The 23513-nt window shown below is 42.7% G+C and overlaps 1 protein-coding gene across 5 annotated transcripts in view; it reads left to right on the forward strand.

The window, feature by feature from the left end:
* Positions 1-23513, forward strand: part of KCNG2 (potassium voltage-gated channel modifier subfamily G member 2) — a 53359-nt gene that overhangs the window by 25727 nt on the left and 4119 nt on the right. For all 5 annotated transcript variants that reach the window (XM_023919621.2, XM_086843085.1, XM_086843091.1 and 2 more), the window contains exon 2: positions 4165-4988. In XM_023919621.2, coding sequence (XP_023775389.2) covers positions 4233-4988 — 756 coding nt within the window. In that variant the 5' untranslated portion in view covers positions 4165-4232. The remainder of the gene's footprint in view (positions 1-4164; positions 4989-23513) is intronic.

The raw sequence follows: 23513 nt of genomic DNA on the forward strand, positions 1-23513 counted from the left end.
CTGTTCTCTGTCAAATGTGTTTCATTTCACAAAGGAAATCTTAAAACATTAATTACTAAAAAATCTCATGCTTCCTCTTGCTACTGTAGCACAAATGTAAACTTTCAATGCTTTGTAATTTACAGCAGCAGTTAAAAGGAGACTGTTCCCAAAATCACAGAGTAGTTCAAGTAGAAAGGGACCCCCAGAGTTCATCTGATTTATCTGCCACTGCTCAAAGTGGTATCAGCTAGAACACGTTACTTGGGACTGTGGCCAGATGGGTTTTGAATATTCCCAAGGATAGAGCCTCCCCCATCTCTCAGCATTCTCTTTCAGCCTTCTTCTGTGCACAAAGACCTCTGAATTCTCCCTGTTTTCCCCCCTGGCCACCTGCTTTGGTGTACAGGCCCTCCAGAGCCACCTGGTCAGGCTGGTTTCTCAGCAGAGGTGTGAGTGCTCTGCCCACGACACTTTCCCGTACCCTCATTTATGTGCACACGCTTCATGTGGCCTCCCTTCCTCACGAGGTCTCTCCCACCATGGCATCCTGCAGTCTTTGCTCCATCACTTCCATCACCACCTTCCATCACTGTTGCCAAGCTCTCCTTGCCAGGCCTCTTGGTAGGGATGATTTTGCCCCACTTTTCGTTCTTATCCAGGGCAACATGAGATCAGGGAAGCCGCATGCAGAATCACACCTGACTTAGCTGCTGCCATGCTGATAGAATGGGATAATGAGGAATGTTTGTGTGAGGAGCAGTTCTGGGAGCAGGCAAAGGGAAAAGGCAGCAAGCAGGGAAATAGCCCTCTCTCCACTGAGGAAATAATTCAAGAGAAAGAGGAATAAGAGGCAGGTGTGTGCTTCTGACATTTATCGAGTCTTTAAAATCTTAGAAATACCTGTATTGTGAAGGTCTCAGCTGTGTGCTGCTGACAAAACCTGGCTGAACTTGTGTGTGTGTGTAGACATACTACATGTGCATACACAGATGGTCAAAGAAAGTACTTCTTAGTGAATAAAAATTGTTTGACTATACTTAAAAAAAAAAGAATCCACACAATGTATGACCCACCCTGTATATGATCCTCAAACTGAAACATTCATACAGCATTTCTCCTACAGCACTTCCAAATTATGAACAACAAATATAGAGTCAAATTCTGTCCTTCATCCCTGTGATGGGCAGCTTATTCCAGACTGTTTTAATAGTCTTTCCTGCTCCCATGTGTTAGATTAAATAGTAGAAATGCCAACTGGATGATAATGTAGTATCATTTCTGGAAGTATTGGCTTTTAATGTTAATCTTCAATGGAATGCTTTACTGCAGGCATGTGCATACATTAGATAACCCTGGCACGCAGAGAGTATTTTAAGACCTACATAATTTTGAAACACCCTTTAATATTTAGTGAAAGTGATGATACATTCCATGCACATAAGATCAGAAGCAGACCTTCCAGGCTTGTTTTACTTCTCAGGATAGATGCCAAATTGGGAGCCCACAGTATTTTGGTTTTCTATAGGACAGTTAAAATGGCACCACAAGCTGTTCCACTGACATCTGAGCCTGGTCTTGGGTAGTCAGCTCACAAGGTAGAAGTGCCAAAGAGAATAAGAAATACAACTGTCTTCACATGCTTATCTTTTAATCTGAGATTAAATAGGATATTTCCAAAACAAATGCTGCCAACTATTATGGATTCTGGGATACTGAACTGTGATGTGAGAAAATTCATTTCAGTGACTGAAGTCCATCATCTGGTGCTATCTGCACTGTCCAGAATCAACCTGTCAAATCACAGGCAACTTTAATTTGTAACCACTTCTCTCTCACTTTCTGTTTATCCACTGATAATAAAATAAAATAAAATAAAATAAAATAAAATAAAATAAAATAAAATATAAAATAAATAAAATAAAATAAAATAAAATAAAATAAAATAAAATAAAATAAAATAAGCTGTGTTCTTAAGTTTTAGATTTAAGCAACATCATTTTATATCCACAAAATAAAAGGTAAACCCTCTGTAATTAATAGATTTTGTAGCAAGCAACATGCTTACAAATTTTCACATTGTGTTAGCTGCTGCTTAGAAGAAGGAAGAAGTGTGTGTAAGATTAGATTCAAAGCATTTCTGTTAAATGTATCTGGCCCCTTTTGGAGCAACCTGCTACACGGGGGAGAGGAAAAAAACAAATCCTGGCCTTGATGTCAAAACAATGTAAACTCCTCTTAGTATGTTGACTTGTGGAACAAGTGAGGCATGAAAACAAAAGTGCAGAGCCCTCAGTAGTGACAGTGAATATTTTATCTTACCAAGAGAAAGCAACAAGAGACCAAATCCTTAAAGCATATGCCGTGCTGACAGTGCGCTCTCGCTGTGACAGTAATGGTATTTGCAATCCCAGCTGCACTCAAGCCTGTGCTGTAAAAGCACCCATTCCTCAGAGTGCGTGTTGCCCTTTACTGGCCCTTAGCCAGATGAAGGAGCTTTTCTCTGTTGCTTATATTGCCCTGTAGAAACGGATGCTTAAACAATTATTTCTCTTCCCTGAAGTGAAATTGGAGAGATTTTGGGATCACTAGCTCTTCCAAAATTTTCACGGTGCTGAAAAGTACCTTTAGGTGACTGTAGCTTTTTGCATGTGAAGCAACCATTCTCTGGCTTTTTACAAATATCTGATGTAAGTGTTGGTCTGAAATTCAGGGACTGGATCCATCCTCACAGAAATGTTGAAGCCAAAGTACCACTGTTACTGCAGTGTGGTTGTTTGAGAGTGGTTGGCAAGAATGTTTAGAGGGTGATTCAGGGCTGTGACTAAAAGTATTCACCAGTCTCTGTCAGAGATAGTTTTGACTGAGTCTAAAGTCTAGGAGTTGGTGAGCTGATTAAAGCTAAAGGAAGTTGCTCCTCTGGGAATGTGTTTGAATGTGAATGCTCTCCAGTTTTTTCTAGCACCCATTTGTTTGTTGTTCTCTCCTGGCTGAGGCATGAGATTCAGAGGGAATTAGAGAATGCTGCTTATAAATTATGGAGTCTCTGCCTCATGATTACCGTTCTGTCATCAAAAATGTCAGTTTATCCTTCACTAGTCAGCTCTTTCTCAGTTTCTCCATCCTCTGCTTTAAATTGTTCCCCATCACAGCATCCATTCCCAGCCCAGGCCTTTGTGTGGAGACCCAGTCATCCTACACTGACTCCTAATTTCCTACTTCATATTTGAGCAATTCAGGAAGTTTTGGGTGATTCAAAAATGCAATTACATGGTAGCATTTCAAGACATCTTGGTATTGCTTTAGAGAGACAGCTTTGAAGAATGCATGTGATGAGATTTACAGAAAGTAAGGAAGCAATGTGGATTGTGGTGTGGTAAAGGAGGGATAAGCAGGAGGCACAAATTAAATCCTGGAATTATATGTAATTCCTTCTAAATGTGACCAGTTGGGTTTTGTGCTGTCCAGAAGAACAGCAACCGGATCACTTCCAGCTCAGCTTCACTCTGAAGTGTGATCTCCTGTTTTAGAGCTGCTGACAGGCTGCTTGGAACCTTGTCCACAACTGCAGCCAAGCCCACAGCAGAGCTTCCAGCAGTTCCAGGCTCTCAGGCAAGCTCTGGTTTCAGAGCATGCCCTCAGCTCCCACATATTCACTACTATTGCTACCTAGGCTTGCTGAATTTAGGTTGGGAATTACCCACATTTCTGCCATCACATTTCTGACTGTACTGTAAGTATCCATTTTATCCCCACCCTATAGGCTTTTTGTGATAGGAAGATAATGTAGATGGGCCAAAATAATCAAAAAACCATTTGCAACTAAGTTTTTTTTATTAAGTTGCTAAACTGCAAATTGCAATTTATCTAAATGACTAGATTTCTCTTCTGGTGTGCATTGATGTCTGGGATATAGCTTAAACCTCTAGAAATTTCTAGAAATGATAATTCACTGGTTTTATTTTCATTCAATCACTAACTAAACCCTCTAAAAGTAACAGCATGGCTTCTGACCTGATTGTAGTGTAAGCTTTTTCCCCAGGTGACTGTCGAACGAAGATAGCCCTAAAATAATGGGGGGGAAAAGGATGCCATAGAGAAGAGTTTCTTGGGAGAGAGAGGATAGGATTGTTATCACTTAAGAGTGCCCTGCTTTTCTTGTAATTTTAAAATTCTGTTTTACAGATAGACTTTCTGGTCAAGCTCCAGATGCTTTTGTTTGAGTAGCCTCAGCCTCCCTATGGACTCAACAGATGTATCACGAAATGGCATTGCTCACTGGGAATGCAGACCCTGAGTTCAGCTCCCGCTCCTTCAACAACTTGGAAAACCTGTGTGAAGTGCAGACCAAGAAAGGATTCTTCTACAAAAAGGCCAAACTTCTGCATGCTGGAGAAGACCTGTGCTGCTTAGCCCGCTTGGATGACCGGTCCAGGTTTGTGATCATCAACGTCGGTGGTATTAAGTATAAAATTCCCTGGACCACCTTGGAGAACTGCCCCTTGACCAGGCTGGGGAAGCTAAAATCTTGCAACAATTATGATGAGATCATGGACATCTGCGATGACTATGATGTTAGCTGCAATGAATTTTTTTTTGACCGTAATCCTAGTGCCTTCAGAACCATCATGACATTCCTGACAGCTGGGAAGCTGAGGCTTCTCAGGGAGATGTGTGCTCTTTCGTTCCAGGAGGAGCTTGTGTACTGGGGGATAGAAGAGGACCACCTGGAGTGGTGCTGTAAAAAGAGATTGCGACAGAAAGAGGAAGAGGCAGCTGAGGCCAGGCTGTTTGAAAGGGAGATGGTATTTAATGAAGCTACGCAATGTGCCTTCCAGGACAGCAGCCGACTGAGTTTGTGCATGAGGAAGCTCAGGGATATGGTGGAGAACCCCCACTCAGGGATCCCAGGAAAGATCTTTGCTTGTATTTCAATATCCTTTGTTGCCATCACTGCTGTCAGCCTCTGCATCAGCACCATGCCAGACGTCAGAGAAGAAGAGGATCGGGTAAGTGCAGCTTTTCCTGAGGTAGAGCCTGTTTTGCATTGTTGTCTCCTCAGGAAATGTGACAGGCAAAATCACTCCAGCAGATATGCAGGTATTGTGTTCAGTATATATGAAGTGGAAGGCTGGCTGGGTAGAGCACAGAAAGCATTATGTCACTTAAAACTGAGGGAAGATTGGGTCAAACTCTGCCCTGCCAGCCCAGCTTAGGCAGTTCACACCAGCAGATAGCCTTACCCGCCAGATGTGTTTCCTGACATGTGTAACCAGATGACAAACTAGCTACTCTGGGGATAAAAACCAGCCTTTCTTGTGGTTTAATGTTTTGAGGTTAGGTTTAGAGCTAACAGATCAATTTTCCCTAAAGGTACTTTAACAATTTGAATGAACTCTCAGTGCGCCAGTGTAAAAACCACATCTAAAGTATTTTGATGCTACAGGGTAATGTAAAGGCCAGGGAAGCTGAGGCAGCAACTTAACAGCAGAAACAGAGCAATTGTCCCAATTTTCAGACCTGCTTAGTATTCTCAAGCGTAAGCTGTGGATGATTCATGCCCTTGAAAATCAAGTCTTACAGATATTTTGTTTATTCTTTAGTTCATCAAATTTCCTAAGGGTTTAGTCCCTTCTCTGTGCAAGCAGTTCACTTCTCTAGGATTAATTGTATGTAGGCCAGTGAGAGCTCATCTGAAAAATGGTAGAGGAGAACATTCACATTTTCTTCACATGCATGCTGAAATGCAATCTGAGGAGTTAGCGGTGGGGACGTTTGGAAGAATTCATGCCCTCTCTAGTTTTACCCAAGTCCAAACTTGACACTAAATGTTTGGGCTTATTTCCCAGCCCCCGTGGGCATTAAATGTGGTTGTGAAGTGCTAAGACAGTACTTCATGCCATGAAGTGCAGCCTCTGAGATGAAGGCTGAGCTCTCCTGGAAGCAGCTCCTCCCGTGTGCTGTCACCCAGGGGCTGGATGGCTTGTGCCCCACTGCCACGAGCAGAAAAGAGAGTGATCATCCCCAGACCAGAGACATTTACTGTTTTGTCACCTTGGCAGTAAAATGCACACTGATGGAAAATGGATCCAGCTGCTCCAGAGAGACCCCTGCATCTGACTGAGCACCCTGTGTACAGTTAAAGCCACCCTTTGCTTGTGATGTCTGCTCAGGTTACATCTCAGCTGAGTAGTTTGATTTGGAATCAGACTCATTCAGGAGCAGACAGGAAAAAAGATAAACCATTTGGTATGTTGACTGATAATATGATTTATTATCAGATCTTTCTTTTAAGGGCTTTTTCTGATTCAAAATTTGAGGATGGCAGTACTGGGTACTATTTTAACACTATTTTGTCCTAATAAGGTTTTTTAAGATATCATTTCCAAGACACAAGTCTTTTACTGTAATTAACCATCAGGGCTCCAGTATCCTGAATTCTAAGCACAAGGGATATTTTACTGTTGAAAACTGAGATGTATTTAGTGTTTAACTGTTCTCAGGTTTAAGTGAGAGCTGAACAATTCCTTTAAGAATAATGAGAGTTTAGGAACCTTATGTTTTTACTGTTGGTCTCAGTATAAATAGGGGCTCATGATAACAGGCTAATGATGTTTCTTGGGTGGAGCAGGATAACAATGAGGATAGAGCAAGCATATGAGAGAAGTCTGGATGTCTTGGTAAGCTGGAACCAGTACAAGAAGCACATTTTCATAGTCTAATGCAAGATTTTGCAATAAGGATGAATGCAGGCTTGTTTGTGTAAAGATGAATGCTCGTGCTTGCTCTGGTTCCCAAAATGAGGGATAAATAATAAATAATATTTAGGGTACAAGCAACCATAAATTCCTACTGCAACATAAAGTCAGAAGGGTTAATGCCATCCTTGAATATCTAAGCTGGGGAGTATTAATAAGAAGCTGGAAGATTTTTTTGTGCCTGTATGCAGTACTGGTGAGACTGACACTAGAATACTGCAGTTGGTTCTCACATTCATATTTTTAATGGTGTTTTGAAAAATTGGGAGAGGGCTAAAAACCTGTAAATCTTAGACACCTGGAGAAAATGCCATACAATAAGAAATTTGAACATTTCAGTTGATATAAATTGTTGGAAGGAAGGGGATTGGATCAGGCACATAAGTGAGTTTTTTATGAGGGGAGAAGAACTGTATCTTTAAAAGACCTTTAAATTAAGCAGGGGGAGGATGCATGGATAAAAGCTGAATCCTTATAAATTCATATGGGAAACTATATGCCAGTATTTAATTCCAAGGTGATTCATTACTGGAAGAGAATTACTAGGAAGAGAATTAGTGGATTTTGTGCTTCTAGATATTTTCAGTTAAAAGCTCAGTACCCTTTTGTTTAGTCCTCAGCTAAACAGATTCTACTTCAATCAAAAGAAAAACATCAATTGCAGACCAAGTTACAAAGGTGAAATTCCTGCAATACAGAGAAGATCAGAATAAATTATCCAATGTTCTTCTGTGCCCTTAAATTCTAAAAGCACAGAGGTCCTGCAAATAATCTTTGTTGTATGCTTTGCACAGGGAAGGTCTGTGGACAGACTGGAAATGGTTATTTTGTTTGAGACAAAGGTGACTCTTTTGTCCAGGGGACTGGTGAAGGATCACTTCTGGCAAGGCAAGGAGTAGGCATCTGCCCACTTGGGATCACCTGTAGGGTCTGGAGCTGTGGCTGCAGACTCCCTGCATGTACTCCCTATGTGCCTTAGCAAGCCAAGGCAGCTCTGCACGTAACAGGTGTGGAGACAAGAGAGCTTATGTAAATTCAAATTCATGGTAATCATCCTGAGCTGTATCCCCAGTATCTAGGTTGAAATTTGTGCCCAGGGATAGTTCTTTGGTCTGGCTGTGCAGTCTCTTAACAAGCAGAAAAAGGATATGCATTCCTCCTGACTAAGGAACAAATAAATAGTAAATACTATTTCAAGGACACACCATACTCAGTGTGCACATTTTCCAGGCTTTCTGGCTGGCATTGCTGTTGTTTTGATTCCATGTCAGGGCTGTCATAGGTGCTCTGGCTAGTAAAGAATGGCCTTTTCCTTGAGCTGGCATTACTACAGAAGACAAAAGTTCTTCGTGCCATCTATCTGTCCTGTTATCGCTTCAGGGAAAGACAGAGAAGCCAATCATGAAAAAACCCATGCTGTGGAGCAATTTTCCATACCCTGATCCTCTAACACCATCTGAATGGACCAGCTGTTACACCCAGTGATGTCCTGCAGAGGTGTAAGCGACCTCACACAAGATGTAAGTGTGGGACCTTAAAAGTTAGAAGTAATTAGCAGGTGGGTGAGGAAATTATTTTAGGTACCTGCCTATCTCTTTTAAAATAGAGCAGAAGACTCAATCATACATTTTGTTAACTTTATTAGCTGCTCCAGGTGTTCTGGATGACAGTGGCAATCCCTGGTGGTTTAACAAGAGTGGGAGGGCTCATGCTCCCCTGTACTGTAGATTCTTGTTCTTACTAAAGGTCACCTTGATTCACCTCGAGTGTTACTCTTTTTTGGAAGCAGTATCATGTATTTCAGATGCTGCACAATTGTCAGCAGAGTTAACAGAATCAGATCCTGAACTACTTTTCACTTACCAAAGTAGGATATATATATTTTGTCAATTTTTTTCTCATTTAGCTTTTATTTACCGATTAAATTAAATAAAATCCAACAATCCAATAATGTGTATAATAGCTCCTTCTGGGAATTTCAGGAAAGGGACACTTCAGGTACGTGAAGAAAACAAACATGTGAAGCCAGTCAGGTTCTCCCATGTAAAGTAACAAGAGAATGATAAACTTTTTATTTCAAAATTTTTAGAATGGGAGATTTCAATGCAAGATTTAGATTTAATGGTGAAAAGTCTCCTCTAAAGGCAAAATCTGCGGAGACAAAATCATAGCAGGAGCTCCCAGGCACCAGGCCCTTTCAAGACCGCCACAAAAGTCACCTCCAAGACATAAAAATAGCCAGAATGAGTATCCTCAAGTCATTTTAGGCATATCCTACCTTTAAGTGGACTTATCATCTCTCTAAACAAATGGCAGGCATCGAGTGACTTAAAAAAAGCAGCTAATACATCACTGAAGTCTTAAACTAGTTGGGGATACATTACAACAAAAGCTTTAAACACACAGTAAGAGCTAAACAACCAAAAGACATTCATAGAAATTCAGCTGAAAGCCAGATGATCGTCATACTAAATTCTTAATTTTTTTCTTGGTGAAAACAGAATTGTCACCAATTGCTATCTGAAGACAAATCTCTTTTTTGTTAGACAGCAAAGAAAACATCACAGAAGAAAAGGTGGAACTTTGAGATTAATATCAAACATTCTGTCCTGATTCCAAAAACCATTTATAGGCCTGAGACCCCTGAGCTCAGTCAGTTGTAGCAGCACAGTGCAAAACAGGAGAAGCAGATCAGAGAGTTCCTTCTTCAACGTGCTTCGTAACATGTTGGGAAAAGCTAGCCTAATTAAAGATGCTGTGATAGGAAGTTACAGTTCAATAACCTTCAGCTGAAGAACATTACAACAAAGAGACTTATAAATAATGAAGTTAATAATAGCTCATAAAGAAGCCAAAACTATTTAACCTTCTAAGCTCAGTTTACACACTGTGCTTCAACTTCCATAATGTTGAGGATGGGGAATAGGTAAATTGTGAATGTGCATTTTAAACAATCTTGTGACTAAAGGTTTCATTTCACAAAGGTACACACAAAAGTAATCTCAGACAAGGTTAAGAGAGTCTTGTATAATAATTCTCAATAGCTTTTCACAGACAAAGTGTTCTGTAAGAAGCTGGGTGAGCAGTTGACTGAAAACTGAACAGCTTGAATGTCTGAGCATTCTGGTCAGTGACACAGAGTCTAATTGGAGGCCAGTAACTATCAGTGTGCTCTGGGGGTCTGTACTGGGTCCAGTCCTGTTAGACTTCTTTATTAGCAGCCTGGAGGATGAAGCAGAATGTACCTGCAGCAAGTCTGCTGATGACACAAGCTTTGGACAAGTGATTGAATGGCTAGACATTTGTGCCTTGACAGGCTGGAGAAGCAGGCTCAGGAGGCTTGTGGACCTCAGCAAGGAGAAATGCAGTCCTGCATTCCTGGTGAGGAACAGCCCCACACAGCAGGACGTGTTGGGGGCCACCCAGATGGAAAGGAGATAGGTAGAAAAGGACCTGGGCATCCTGGTGGACACCAAGCCAGCACTGTGCCCTTGCTGCAAAGAAAGGAAGCGGTGTCCTGGGCTGCATCAGGCAAAGTGCTGCCAGCACGTCAAGGGAGGAGATTCTTCCCTGCAGCTCAGCACTGGGGAGGCCACACCTGGAGCAGGGTGTCCAGTGCAGGAGAGATACAGACATGCTGGACAAAGCCTAGTGATGCTTGCTATCCTAAGATGGCACTCTGCTTCAGACTCTGGAATTTGTCATTTTTATGACTTTATCTCTTTTCTGACTGTTCAGTTGTTGTTCTGAATGTGATACTGAGACCTTAATTTTTACTTAGAGCCACATGTGATGCATAAATAGTTTGTTTTCATGAATGAAAGTATTAATAAAATTGCAGCTTGTGTTTTTACTTTCATTGTGGATAAACTGTTCTAGAAATTACAGCACAGTCAACAAAAAACACGTATTAAAAAAAAAAACAACTCCCTGCTGGTGTTACAGATAACTATTTATAGTGTATAAGCACAGAGGGTGACTTTTTATAAAAAGAATCTTGGGGAATTGGGCTAACTAATTTCCCTGGGGATCATCTGAGAATTTGTTATACCAGTCTCAGCTCTGCTGTTTAAATGCAAAAATTATAAGCTGTAACAGTATCACCAGTTTTGGCATCTGAACTGATGCACTGTACTTGTACCCTATATTGCAAATTTGCATTTTGTGTCTGCTCCAGACTCCTCAGGCCATAGCTGGCTGGAGACCAGGGAAAAACCAAATGAGTCAGTAGTAATGGTCACCTGCCTTTTCTATATTGCACATATTGAACTTCTTGCACAAGGAAGTTCCTGTAGGCACATGAGATACATATTCAGTTTAACATTCACATGCCCTTGCTTAAGGGATGTGGGATTCAGAGCACTGCAGAACACCGTTTCAACTAAAAGTAAGGTGTTTCTTATTTTTTTTCCTTTCATAAGCCAAACTAGGTTTTCTCCTCAGATAGTTCTTAATTCAAAGTGGCAACACACTCCAAATTACAATCTTTGAGAGCACCCTTTACTCACAGTTTCAGTTATCAGCAATAAGCAAATGTTTGCTGTCTTGTCAAAGTTCTCAGTTGGCCTCATGTAGTTCCATCACCTGTTCTGCGTAGTCCTGCCTTTAGATTATGAATGCTTTGGGACAGAATGTCTTAAACAAAATGTCTATGGCCATCACAATAACAGAAATAAAAACTACATCTACCTGCTGTTCAGGTACATCACACCTTCCTCATGCCTCACTTGCAAGGTATGTGTCTAGGCAAGGAAATTCTTTTTGCAAGTGAGGCCAGCTTAGTCCATGCTGAATCCAAACTGAGGTGTGACTGCAAAGTTCTCAAGTCTGAGTCACACTAGTGTGGTCTCCCAACTCCTTTCTGACAGTCAGAGACATTTGCTAGGCAACTTGTCTTTCAGACAGCTCAGGTGTGTCTGAAAGCAGTGGGAAGTGATGAGGTTTGGTTTTGGGAAGTGATGTTGCTTCTGTGTATCCCACAGACAGTGTTAAAATCATGGAGCTGAGAACCTCTGCACTGCTCCATCTAAACCCTAAGTGTCAGGTTCTGTGGGGCTTTCTGAGTGGTGTGCATCTTTTATCTGACTGCCATGGAATTTATGAGTGTGAGACCAATGGCAAAATGGTTGTTTTTTTTTGCAAATATCAAGAAATGGTCCCATCATTTTCCTGGGAGCTGTCTGTGAGCCATCTGTATGATACAGTCCCTAATGTAAAAGAATACATTTATTTGATTTTGCTTTGTGGATCTGAATCTAAATCCCTCCTTTCCTGGCTGTCCAAATCCAGCTGTTATATGGAGCATATCTCAGTATCAGTTTATTTTGCTGAGTTCAGGATTGCTCTATTCACACACTGAGGTACTGGGAGTCCCCAGCATCACTGCTGCACAGCTCACTGCCCTCTGCACCAGCCCTGCCAGCCACTGCCCAGGACCCCTGCTGCCTGCAAAGCCCCTGGAGAAATAGCACACCATGTGCCAGCTTTGTGAGCTCTTTCAGGAGACAGTCCTTCCCCTTTGCAAGGCTGCCTTAAGCTGCTAACAAATAGTAAATGTTTGAAGGAATGACTGGTTGTCCTTGCTATTGGTTGTGTGGAGAGAGTGCTGGGTAACAACAGGCTGTACATAGTCATGACTACGATAGAAGAGTTCTCACCATTTCTTCTCCTTGGCTTATTTGCTCCTCTTGGGAAAAAAAGAAATTGCTTTCTGCAGTCCTCCCACCCCACAAAAAAACCCCCAAAAATCCAGCCTTCCTGCTTCATTGAAGCTCTCTAAACTTTGGCAGACATACCTGGTTGTTCTGTCACGGCAGCTGCCTCGAGAGCAGCTAAAGGAGCCATGGTCCCAGTAAGAGAATCATCCTCCATTGTATCAGGAGGGTTAGGAGGAATGTTGTATTTTCTTTCTCTACGAATTGCCCTTAGATTGGGGGTGGGGACACAGCACGGTGTGACAGGTTTACAGAGTCCCTTAGTGAGCCACAGACCTGCTCCAAGCTCCCCCTCTCAGCAAAGTGACCACCTGAGCCCTCCATGCCTGGCTCTCCCCAGCCGTGGGGCTCACTGCAGCCCCGCTGTTGGGCTGCTTTCCCAGGTAAAGAGAGAAATCCGTACAGGTCAAGGAGCTGCCCTGGAAGATTTTGAGGACAGTACAATTAGATTACAATTGCACATTTAGATACAATTACAATTTAGACTTCGGGAGCCACCTGAGATTCTCTGCAGTGTTTTAGGTTTAGAAGTAAAAAAAATGGAGAGAGTTTCTCTGCACTGCTTGGGAACAAGACAAGAGTTGACTAAGATAAAATCACTTTTGACTTGTTAATAACTTTATTCTGTGCCAGTGAACTCTTTCAGTCTGCAGGATATCTTCTCATGAATAAATAGCAAGCTTAGGTCTTCTTTTAAATATTATATAAATATGCTGCAATGTAACATTAGTGATAAATAATTAAACAGCTAAAACTATTTCATAAAAGCATTGGTAACTTTGTCACATTGTTAACTGGTTTACATTTGGTGCAGTGTGGCTCACCCAGCAAAATATGTTCCATGTTTAATTTCTTTTAGTATCTGTCTGGTTCCACCTCTATAAGATTCTATCCCTACCAGTGGGTTTATTCTCCAAACTTCCAGGCAAATCATTCAGGGAGTGTCTGAAGTAAACTCACAATAATAGACACTTGGCCTTCAGACATGTTTGTAAAATTACTGCAGCTACTCATCACAGCCCAATATCCTGGGGCACAGCACAGTTCCTCGATTCCATAGATTGCTCCACTGCCTTTTGCAGGAGAGCTTGGGTGCTGTGGGTTTATTGAGTACTGTCCCAGCGTTCTGAAAAAGAAAACTCTTTCATTTATCTGAAATGACAATATAATCTGGAAATTTCATCTCAGAGCTCCAGGATACGTTGCTATCAATTCTGGAGGTTTGGAATGAAAGAAGGCAGGCAGATTTACATTTGGCTACACCTCATATAGCTGGCTAGGCTGAGGTAATGAGCTGATTCATGTGTACGACACTTAGAAGAATTGCATTAAATCATTCAGCATTATAAATGCTTACATTTTCATTGCCTAGAGTGTGGCAATGGAGATGAAATAGAGAAGTTTTTGAAACTGGGGGTTTTTTTTTGCAGTATCCATGGAGATATTTATATTCAAGACAAATTGAGTGGTATACAGATGGGGGAAAAAAGTGGTTATAAGATTTTTTTGCAAAAGCTTTTAAACAAAGGTTTGAGAAAGGACCAGGAGAAAACTATAAAGCTGTTGGATTTTCTAACAGTAAGCATGATATTAGTTAAAATAAAATCATCAAAAACATGGTACTGAGTACAATCAGTCACATTTTGATCTAGTCTGTGTAGACCACTCAGTCATCAAATTTAATATATTTTATTTGAGATTATGAAGTTTTCAGAAGAAAGTAACTTCTGATGTAGGTACTTCTCTAAGACATTTGAATTAGTGCCATACAACATTCTTCCTTAATAAAAAGGCCCTTTTCAAAAATTAGCTCCCTTATTGTTTAAAAAAATTCTCTTAGATCTCATAATAGCAGAAAACCAACATAAGACATCACATGAGGCTTGAGATACTGTGTCCAGATTGATATCCATTTGGTAGGCAAATTGAAAAAAAAGGGTTTTTAAAATGGTTTAAAATCTGAAAGTTCGGCTTTATAGTGAGGCACTAGAAGTGCTTTTAATGCAGTGGGAATCATAATAAGAGAATGTCTGTGGGCAGCAGTGAACTGAAATAACTGAAAGCTGTGGCTGGACAAACCCATGCTCTGAATTAAAGTGCATTACAGTGTGGGTAATTAACAATGGAAACCATTTATCTAGACATGCCTGTGTGCATCTCACAGAGTTTTTAAATACATTCTGTCAGTCCTTCTAAACATTACAGCTCAGCTCAGCTGAAGCCATGCATATGATTCATGAGCCACTTGGCAAGATCCTCTGCTCCACAGGGGATCAGCTCAAGAGCCTCTTCTGCCCTTCCAGGGCGGTGAGCCATTGCCATCCTGTCCCTGACTCGCTGGTGCAGGAGGTGCCAGCAAGGATGCTGTACATCTTCTCGCTGTCTGGGGCTTCCTTGGCCCTCGTGAATATTCAGACCTGAAGGCATCATTAAGATGAAATGAGCAGTGACAGTTCATAATTGTGATTAAAGGCAAGGGCAGCCAGAAAAAGCTCAGAAGCCCGGAAGCTCTCTGAAGAGTGACGTGGCATGAATCTGGTCCCATGAAGGCAGCATCCTAACCCAGGTGTCTTGTCCAGCACTGACTGTGTTTGTAGGGGGTGCCACAGGGGCTGGGACATGCTACTGGTGGGGCCTAGGCTGTTCACCGGGACATGTGCCAGCCCACCCCTCTGGCCTTTCACTGGCTCTACCCTCAGCCTTCCATAAGTCACACACACACAAACAATCCCTTTCCCTCTGCCCCATCTCATTTCCTGAGCCTGGATTCAAATAGGAAATACGGAGAATAATGTGAAGGTCCCAGCCATCCGACACATCCTGAGCTATGCTGGGAACTTGGCACCTGGTACACTGGGTAGAGATGATGACAAGAGAAATTGCAGCGCTCTTCCCAAAAAGTCCCTGCAGTGACTGTCTGTGAGCAGATGCTGCAGAGATTTTCTCCCAGTCTGCAGCTCATTGCCTTCACACACAGTAGAAATGTTGGGTGTTTTAAGGTAAGCTCCTGTATGCTGCACTGCTGTCACAGAAAGCCCTGTTTTTACTGTTGCCTTGAGCAGAAAGAGAGAATACGAAAGCAACTGTGGTTTCGCCGTGGTCACATCCACCTTGTAAAAATCCATCACAACTTAGAGCACTTCAGTGCAAGGGCACTGTGGGAGCTCCCTGCCAGCTGTGCCTGAGCTGCTACCAGCAGGGAGGCAAATCTTCCCACAGGCAACACACGCAAATCCTTCCCTTGCTCTCAGATAAGAGGATAAAGGGAGACTGAGGGGGGAGAGATACAGGTTTGGAAAAAAATGTCAAAGGAAAACAGTAAGCTTGACTCTGTCCTCCTTTCCTCTAAGGAATTAAAACAGACACCCCCAGATCTTACAGCAGGTTACAGGGTTGCAGCAACCAGTAAAATTAATATGGGTCAGTAAAACAGAACTAGCAGTGAGTGGGAGGCAGAAGGAGAAGAGCTTCAAAAAAATGATTGAACGAAGGGAGAAACTGGGGTAAATAAGAGGGAAAATACACTTTAAAATGCTAATAATCAAAATCAGTTGATATTTTAGTATAATTAGTAAGTGAGAGAGAGAGGAAGAACAAGACTGAGATTCTTTTTAAGTGTGAGACAAGCTTGAGGAGATGGAAGGAGGATGCTGGGTTTAGGAAGACCACAGTTCTAGGCAGTGTGTATCTGTGAGCACAGCCAGGTATCACCACAACTTTTCCCAGATATTGATGTGAAAGCATTGGGAATGTCACTGATTTGTCACACAGCTCCATCTCTTTTGGGCTGATTCTTTTGGAGGGGTGTGCAAGAGTTCCCATTCCCTGGGGAAACTGTTCAAACTGCACCTTGGCGAGAATTCAGCCCTGCTCTGATTCTGCAGTTTTATGTTGGTTTGGTTTAAGGGAGATAGCCTCATCTTTATTTCTGCAATCCTGCCCTGTCTGTGAGGATCAGGTGTGCTGCACTTGCCAAGTGCCATTGCTCAAGCTTTTCCAAGTGACAACTGAGTCTGTCTCGTTTTCAGAGCACTGGGATAGAAAATACAATTCTTCAGAAATCAGATTTGCTAAGCTACAGTGTAGCTGGGCTTCTTCATGTGAAAGCTCAAGATCAAGCATTTGCTTAGATTTACAGATACTGGATTTTTTATTTTTAAAGGCATTGTAAACTTCCAAGTCTCCAATGCCTCTATCAGAGCTAGAAAAAAGAGGGGGCTGAGGAGGAAGATTTCTATTCATGTAAAACCAGGGAAAGAGGGGGACACTTGTCAGCAAAGACGCTCCTGGTGCTTCATTATTCTCTTGGGGATTTTTACTTTCAATTTCAGTGAAAAAGTGGGCCAAACCCAAGAAAAGCATTCTGGAAATCTGGAAATAGAAAATTACAAGCTAATTTTAGTCAGAAATACTAAGAACTTTGGTGTTTCTAAATTGAAACTGTTCTTTGGAGGACACCTTGTATTGGTGAAATCATCATTCCTTTTCCTGCCTTCCTGCCTCTGTTGGTGGCAGTGACTGATAACCAAATCCTCTGTGCTGAGCCTGAGGCCAGGCTGGGCAGGTCGTGCCTGGTCCAAGCACAGCGGGCTGTGCAGGAATCGTGGGCACACCTGGACCCCTGTGTGACCCACGGGTGTTTCCCACAGAGGGGTCAGCTGCAGCGCAAAGACAGGCAAGCCATATGGGCTGTGCTCCGTGAAATCCTGCCTTGAATGCCATGGGAGTTGAAGAATTTCAAATACAGCACCTTGTTTTCCTGGACCTGTGTCTTCCTGTGTAGCTTTTTGTCTTCAGACAGTTTCCTAGTGGCACTGAATGGCTGTAAAATTGCCAAAGCAGACCCCAGGTACAAAAGTAGTGTTTTGAGTTAAAATATTTGTTCAAGCAAACGGCAGTAAATCTATTCTTGTACATATAGATTGCAGTTCTCTAAATATTACAAACAGCTTGCTTATGTCTTACACTCATGCACAGACAAAAGCTGTGGTCCAGCCAGGTGGGGACCTCAGACCCTGAGGGCCAGCTCCAGCAGCACCAAGAGATCATTTCCTTTGCCAGCCAAACCTTATGGGCAGGCAGGACTTGGAGGGGTTCTCTGAGGTGCAGTTCCTCGTGGGAACTACATCACACCACCAACCCTCAAAACTGAGAAGCTTCATGTTAAAGGTCTTCCCTGTTCTTGCAGGAGGTCTTTTTTGAAACTTCTTATGTCTTCTAGAGTCCAGGTTCTGAAAGCTGGTGTAGCTATCTCTTCTCTGGCCAGCACTGTCCTGTCAATTAGTGACAGGTTCCCTTTGCACGTAGCCAGTACAGACTGAGCATGTAAGGTCCCTTTCTTTCACCCTCCTACCTCCCCTGCTGGCTGCAGTTAATCAGCTGATGGTGTTGCCCTTCTCAGCCACTCCTGGACCACTTCTGCATAAAATGTTATGCAGGGTATATCGCTCCTCCTTATGTTATAGTACAGCCCCTCACTCATGGGGTGTGGGGTGTCAGAGGGGGAGACTGGAGCAGCTGGATACTGGAGCTCATACCCATCTCCTTAAGCTGCTCCCAGCCACGATCACAGAGTCTGAGGAGCTTTAAGACATTGCATGTCTTGACACTTCCCCCAGCCTCTCTGGATGAGGTGCTGTGCTTGCTCATGATAGGCCTCTGAAAATCAGGCAAGTTGATGGTGTTCCATTTCATAGCTATTTCATGGTCTGTTTTATTCTTTCTGTGTTTCCTGCTTCTTGCTGATTTTAGGTTTTGGTTGCTTTCCATAAGGTAGAGCCAGAGAGCATTTTTTCCCTCTGACAAATACTGTTGCTTTTGGAGAAGTGTGTGCTAAAAACAGGCACAGGGAGAGCTAGTTCAGAAGAAGGTATTAATGAGAGGGCATTTTGTGCATCTGTAGTGCTACTTACCTGTTTTCTATTCTTCTCAACAACTCTACTGGGGCAAAAGGAGGGAGGAGAGTGGACCAAAGAATGTATCTGCATGTGTCAGGGACAGTACATGAAGGAGGCAGGGAAATGGAAGAAAGCCTTAGGGTCACAGTAAGTCTTGCCTGGTAGGCAGGTGATTGAAACCCTTGTGTCTGTGTCTTTCTCCACAATTCAGATGTACATACCAAATCCATGCAGTCAGCTGTTAAGACATCTGTAGCTTTTCCAGGGAAAAAGGAGTCAGTTAAACAGGTCACAAAGCTCAGTATTTGTATGGCTTAGAAACCCAGGCCCTACTTACAGTGTCTAATTTTGGCTGTACAGTGTGGGGCTGAGATGGCCCAAAGCAGCAGCTGCTTGTGGATGGGGCAGAGTAACTCAAGGAAGCACAGCTGGTTCCCTCTGCAGCCTCCTGGATCAGGAGTGCCATCCGTGTCTCCCGTATCTTTAGTCTGCAAGGGTAGTCATTGGTAAAGTCCTCACGTGGTCTTCTCTTCCCTCTCATTGACTCCCAGACCCTTTTCCAAGATTTCCATGAACACAGCCATCTGGCTTCACAGTTACGGGTCAGAGGAGCAATTTGAGACAGATGAGAGGTATGTGCAGGTACCTCAGTGACCCTTGGCTGCATGGCTGCAAGTGAATAGCACAGCATGCAATTCCACAAGCTGATTAGACTCTGGCTGGGTATTTTAGCACACCCTGCAGTTGCCTTCTAGCAGCTGCCATAGTCTTTTTGGCATCTCCTTTGTTCCTGTTGGTGTCCCATGTTTATTTCCAGCTCCACTGGCAGGTTAAAAGTGGCAGGCTGAGGGGTCCTGAGAAGTGGCAATTTGGGGCTGTGCTGACTCAGGATCAAAGGAAATACAGAGGCATAAGCTGGTGTAGCTCCTGCCCACCTCCTTGCCCTTTCTCCTCAACAAAGACAGGTTGTACAAGAGCTATCTTGTGTCCATAACAGGGCTGCACAAAGTTAGCAACAATCCTCCCCTCAGAAGGCACAGGTTACCTTTGCTGGCTGCTGAGCTGAAGATGAAGCACGAACTAAGCGCGAGTTATGGATCAAAGTGTGGATAGCAAGAAGCAGAGGACTCTTTCATGGCCCTTTGGTAACTTTAAAAACAGCAGCTTTGACTTCATAGCCAGCCAGCTTTGAGGACAGGCTGTGCAGTTATCTGAATCATCTTTGTTCGGGAGCAGAAGGAAATATTCGGAGCAGGCTGACTGCAAGTTCAGCCTGACCCCAGCGTTAATGGCAGAAGCACTGAGTTACAATCACCGTGACTGTGGGTGGTCAGAGCCAGGAGAGCTGCCTGTGCCCCAGAGGACAGGGTGGGATGCCGCCCTTCCAAGGTAGGTCACATCCCAGGAGTCGTGCGCTCAGTCCCTGCTGTGAAAATTATCTGGATGCTTTCACCAGAAAATCACTTTTCATCAGAAAATTGCCTTTCATCAGAAAGTGCCAGCGTGAGCAATACCTTTGAGTTTTGTTATTGAGGCATGCTTCTGGGAATGCTGCTCTTTTGCTGGAATTTTTCTCAGGGTAGGCTTCTTCATTTTACAATGACAAGAGAGGGCAAATGACCCAGTGCTCCAGGCGCTCCCACACACTTGGGATGGAGCCAGATGCAAGCTTCCACCCTGCTCCCATAGGAGTAGGAGCTGGCTCTCTCCAAAGCCCAGCAAAGGCTCCAAGTGCTGGGCTGCTGAATAATTGGTAGTGGAGGTGTGTCTGTCCTCTGGGTCACCCCGCAGATGTTCATGGACACAGGTGGCTCAGCCTCCCACCCAAATCCAAGGGGAACACCCTAAGCCTCTGGACTGGGGACTGTATGCAGACTTGTAGCAGCCTCAGGGCTACAGGTTTCTTTGTCTGCAGGTCTCTTAACACGGATCTCTGATGCCAAGATCTCGGTTGCATCAGAATTTCAAGTTCCACACTGTTGTTAAAAAAGAGTTTGATCTGATGTGCACAGAGAAACATTTGAAACGCGTGACCTGAAAGGTTCAAGTAACAAGGGGCAAGTGAACATGAACAAAAATATCGTTTTAGAAATGTCATGATTTTTCAAGCTTATGTAAGTACTTCTGTATGCAATGCCTCTCATGGTGGGGTTTCTTTTTTTCTTAACATATAGATTTGACAGTAAGGGAAATCTCACTACAGGGTCAAAGTGGGTAACATTGAAACTTCTTCCTTCAAAGTGCTGCGGAGCTGCTGACCTTACAAAAAAGTGCATGGAAAGCAACACAAGAACTGGGGCAGTTAGAGGTGATCTGGCTTTTGACATCTTCTAATGCAGAGGGATTAGAAGATGGTGTCAAAGCCTGCAAGAATCTAAGGAGGAGTCGCAACTTCTTCTCAGGAGTCCAGAGGACAAAGGCAAGGCCAAGAAGTCACACAACACACAGTGGAGAGTTTTTCTGAGGTTCAGTACAGCGAAGTACAAGTGAAATGGAACCTGTAAGTCAAACCAAAATGTTTCTGAAAGATGGCTGCCTCTTTTAGATAGGCTATACAGAACAATGAATACAGATGGATTTGAACTCCAGAAGACACCATTTTTCCTTTTTGTAATTTTCCTCTTGCCAAAGAAACTTTTGGCAAAGAAAACATTTCTTCAGAAGAAAGATGCTGTGGTTGGCTTTTTGACAGCAAATTTCTATAGATCCTAATGAAGGAGACTCACTTTAATTTGACTGCACAGAATTACTCACCGATGCCTTTCTAACTTTCTTTCCTTGTGCCGTGTTGACATTAGTATATAGCCCCAAAATCCTGTGCAACTGCAGGTAATTTCCCACACTCAAGAAATTTCTGCAGGGAAAAAAACCCACCAAAACTAACAACTCATGGTTTGAAAGAAACAAATGGACACAAATAAATATACATACTTTGTGAAGAACAACTGCTTTCCCTGTGGTTCAATTTCATCAATCTAAATACGAAAAAGTAGTGATAAAAATGTATCCATTAGATTCCAGGGTGAAGAAATTCTGTTACTTGGTATGAGGGCAAGCTGTTTCGCTTATAAAAAGTAAAAAGCAGTGTGTAGTTGTTAATGGACATGTTTATGGCCACAAGTTGCTATAGCTCGATCTTTTTTCAGAACATACAGATTTGATGAAGACCTATTTTGGGCAGGATGCCTTGTTCTGTTAGGACTTGTTTTCCTTGCATTTCAATGGCTGATTTTTTTTTTTTTTTCTGTCTGTGTGTGTGCTTTTCTGAGAATTTTTGCTTTGTTTTCTTGAACAGAAAAACCTCAAAAGCCCAAGCAGAATTACAGCATCCAGTCAGACTGGAACACATATTTAGAAGTTTTAGAAAGAAAAAAATTGCCTTTTTCTTCTTTTTTAACCAATGCTGTTGTCAAGCAGGAAAAAAACCAGCAAGGAAAAGCAGCTGCAACTGAAAGAAATGAAGTGCAAAGAGCTTGAAATACAATTTTGCTTTGCTGTTTTTGGTAATATGTGGGGATAATAATAGATCACACCTAGACAATATTAAAACATGGTCCAAGGGATAGGAAGACATTTAATTAGTGGAGAAAAGAGACCTCTGGCAGGTTGATTGACACACAGATCTGTTTTCTAAAAGCATGTTCAGACCCTCTTATTCTTAGGACAGCCTTTGGACAGGGCCTGGCTTGTTCAGACTGTGGTAGGTTAATAAGGATACTGAGCAAGTTGCTGGAGATAATTATGCATTAGCTGGAAGGGGGGGATTGTTTCATCCTGTTGAAGTGAACTCTGTAGTAGAACATCACTCCACTGTACTGAAAGTAAACATTTTGACTTTCATATTATTTGTCAGCTGTGGAGAGTGGGAAAAGTGGAAGAAAGCCAGGGCCCAGCATCGGCTCTGGATAGAGGAAATTTTGGCTCCTCATTATCTTCCTGGGAAAAGATGCAGCTTGGTTCTGCAGTGTTGGATTATCTGAGCTCCATATTCCACCTAGCTTCTTGAGCTTGGCTGAGCAAAGGCTGCCAGGCTGCTCCTGCACTTGTGTTTGGGATGTTGTTCTGCAGGAAGATTGAAGACATAAATAGCAGGGCTTTAGGTCTGTGAACCTACACAGGACTGACATGTCAGAGGTGTGGGAGAGCAGAGTCTTCCAAAAGCCATCTTTCCTGGCAGCCCATTAGTGAGGAACAGCCTTCACTCCTGTTTACTCCTGCACCAAAACTCACACACAGAAGCACTTTGGAGAGGCTCCTTTCCATACGCAGCTAATAGAAAGTGCTGGGGGAATTAGGTGCCAAATTAGCTATTAATCACCTTAGTGACTTTTTAGGTTTATTTTAAGGCTAAATTCTCCATAGGCTTCACTGACTTCCCTAAAACTTTTAGTGGCTTGAAGAGTCTATACATGTTCATCAGAATCCAGAACACTTCCTGCCAGAGCTTGCCTTAAGACAAGGTGTATCCGAGTTTCCAAGTAATGATGCACCTGCCAGAGAAAGCAAATTTGCACATTTGGGTATTTATCTTGTCATTGCTGTTGTTTTGCTCAAGACATAGCTATTCCTCTCTGAGTTGTCATCCTAACACCTCAATCTGATCCTTTTGAACACCTACAAGGTTAGGATGAAGAGCCATTGCCCTTAGGTGGGAGATCAAGCACATGCTGATGAGAGATTCCCAGGCAGCAGAGCTCTGGGACAATACTGGTCTGAGGGCTGGTTTCTGGGTCATAAGGAGAGAAATTGCAGTGGTAAGGCAGAGTCCTTCCACTGACTTTGTGAGCTTTGTCTCTGGCTCACAGAGGCAGATTTGTATTGTGGTGTGGAAGATTTTGATTCTGTATTTGATAGGAGAGCCTGAAAGCATAATTATGCTGTGATAGGAGGAAAGCTCCTAGAAACAAAATCTTGTATCCTATGTATTATGATTATGACAAAAATACTTACTTATGACCAAATTAGTTTGGTGAGGCAGATATAAATTAAGCTCCTTCTAGTGTTCACACATATCAAAATTTGGAATTTAAAGACAGGCTATCTGAGCTACTATACTGGTAAAATAAGATTATCATTCCTCCCTGCAATATGCTTAAAATCTTGACAGTAATGGGACAAGTAATTTTTCTCTCCATATCATCATGACCCCCTGGGAAACAGTAGGA

The sequence above is a fragment of the Cyanistes caeruleus genome, chromosome 1 (assembly GCF_971803275.1).
Source record: "Cyanistes caeruleus chromosome 1, bCyaCae1.hap1.1, whole genome shotgun sequence".
NCBI lineage: Eukaryota > Metazoa > Chordata > Aves > Passeriformes > Paridae > Cyanistes > Cyanistes caeruleus.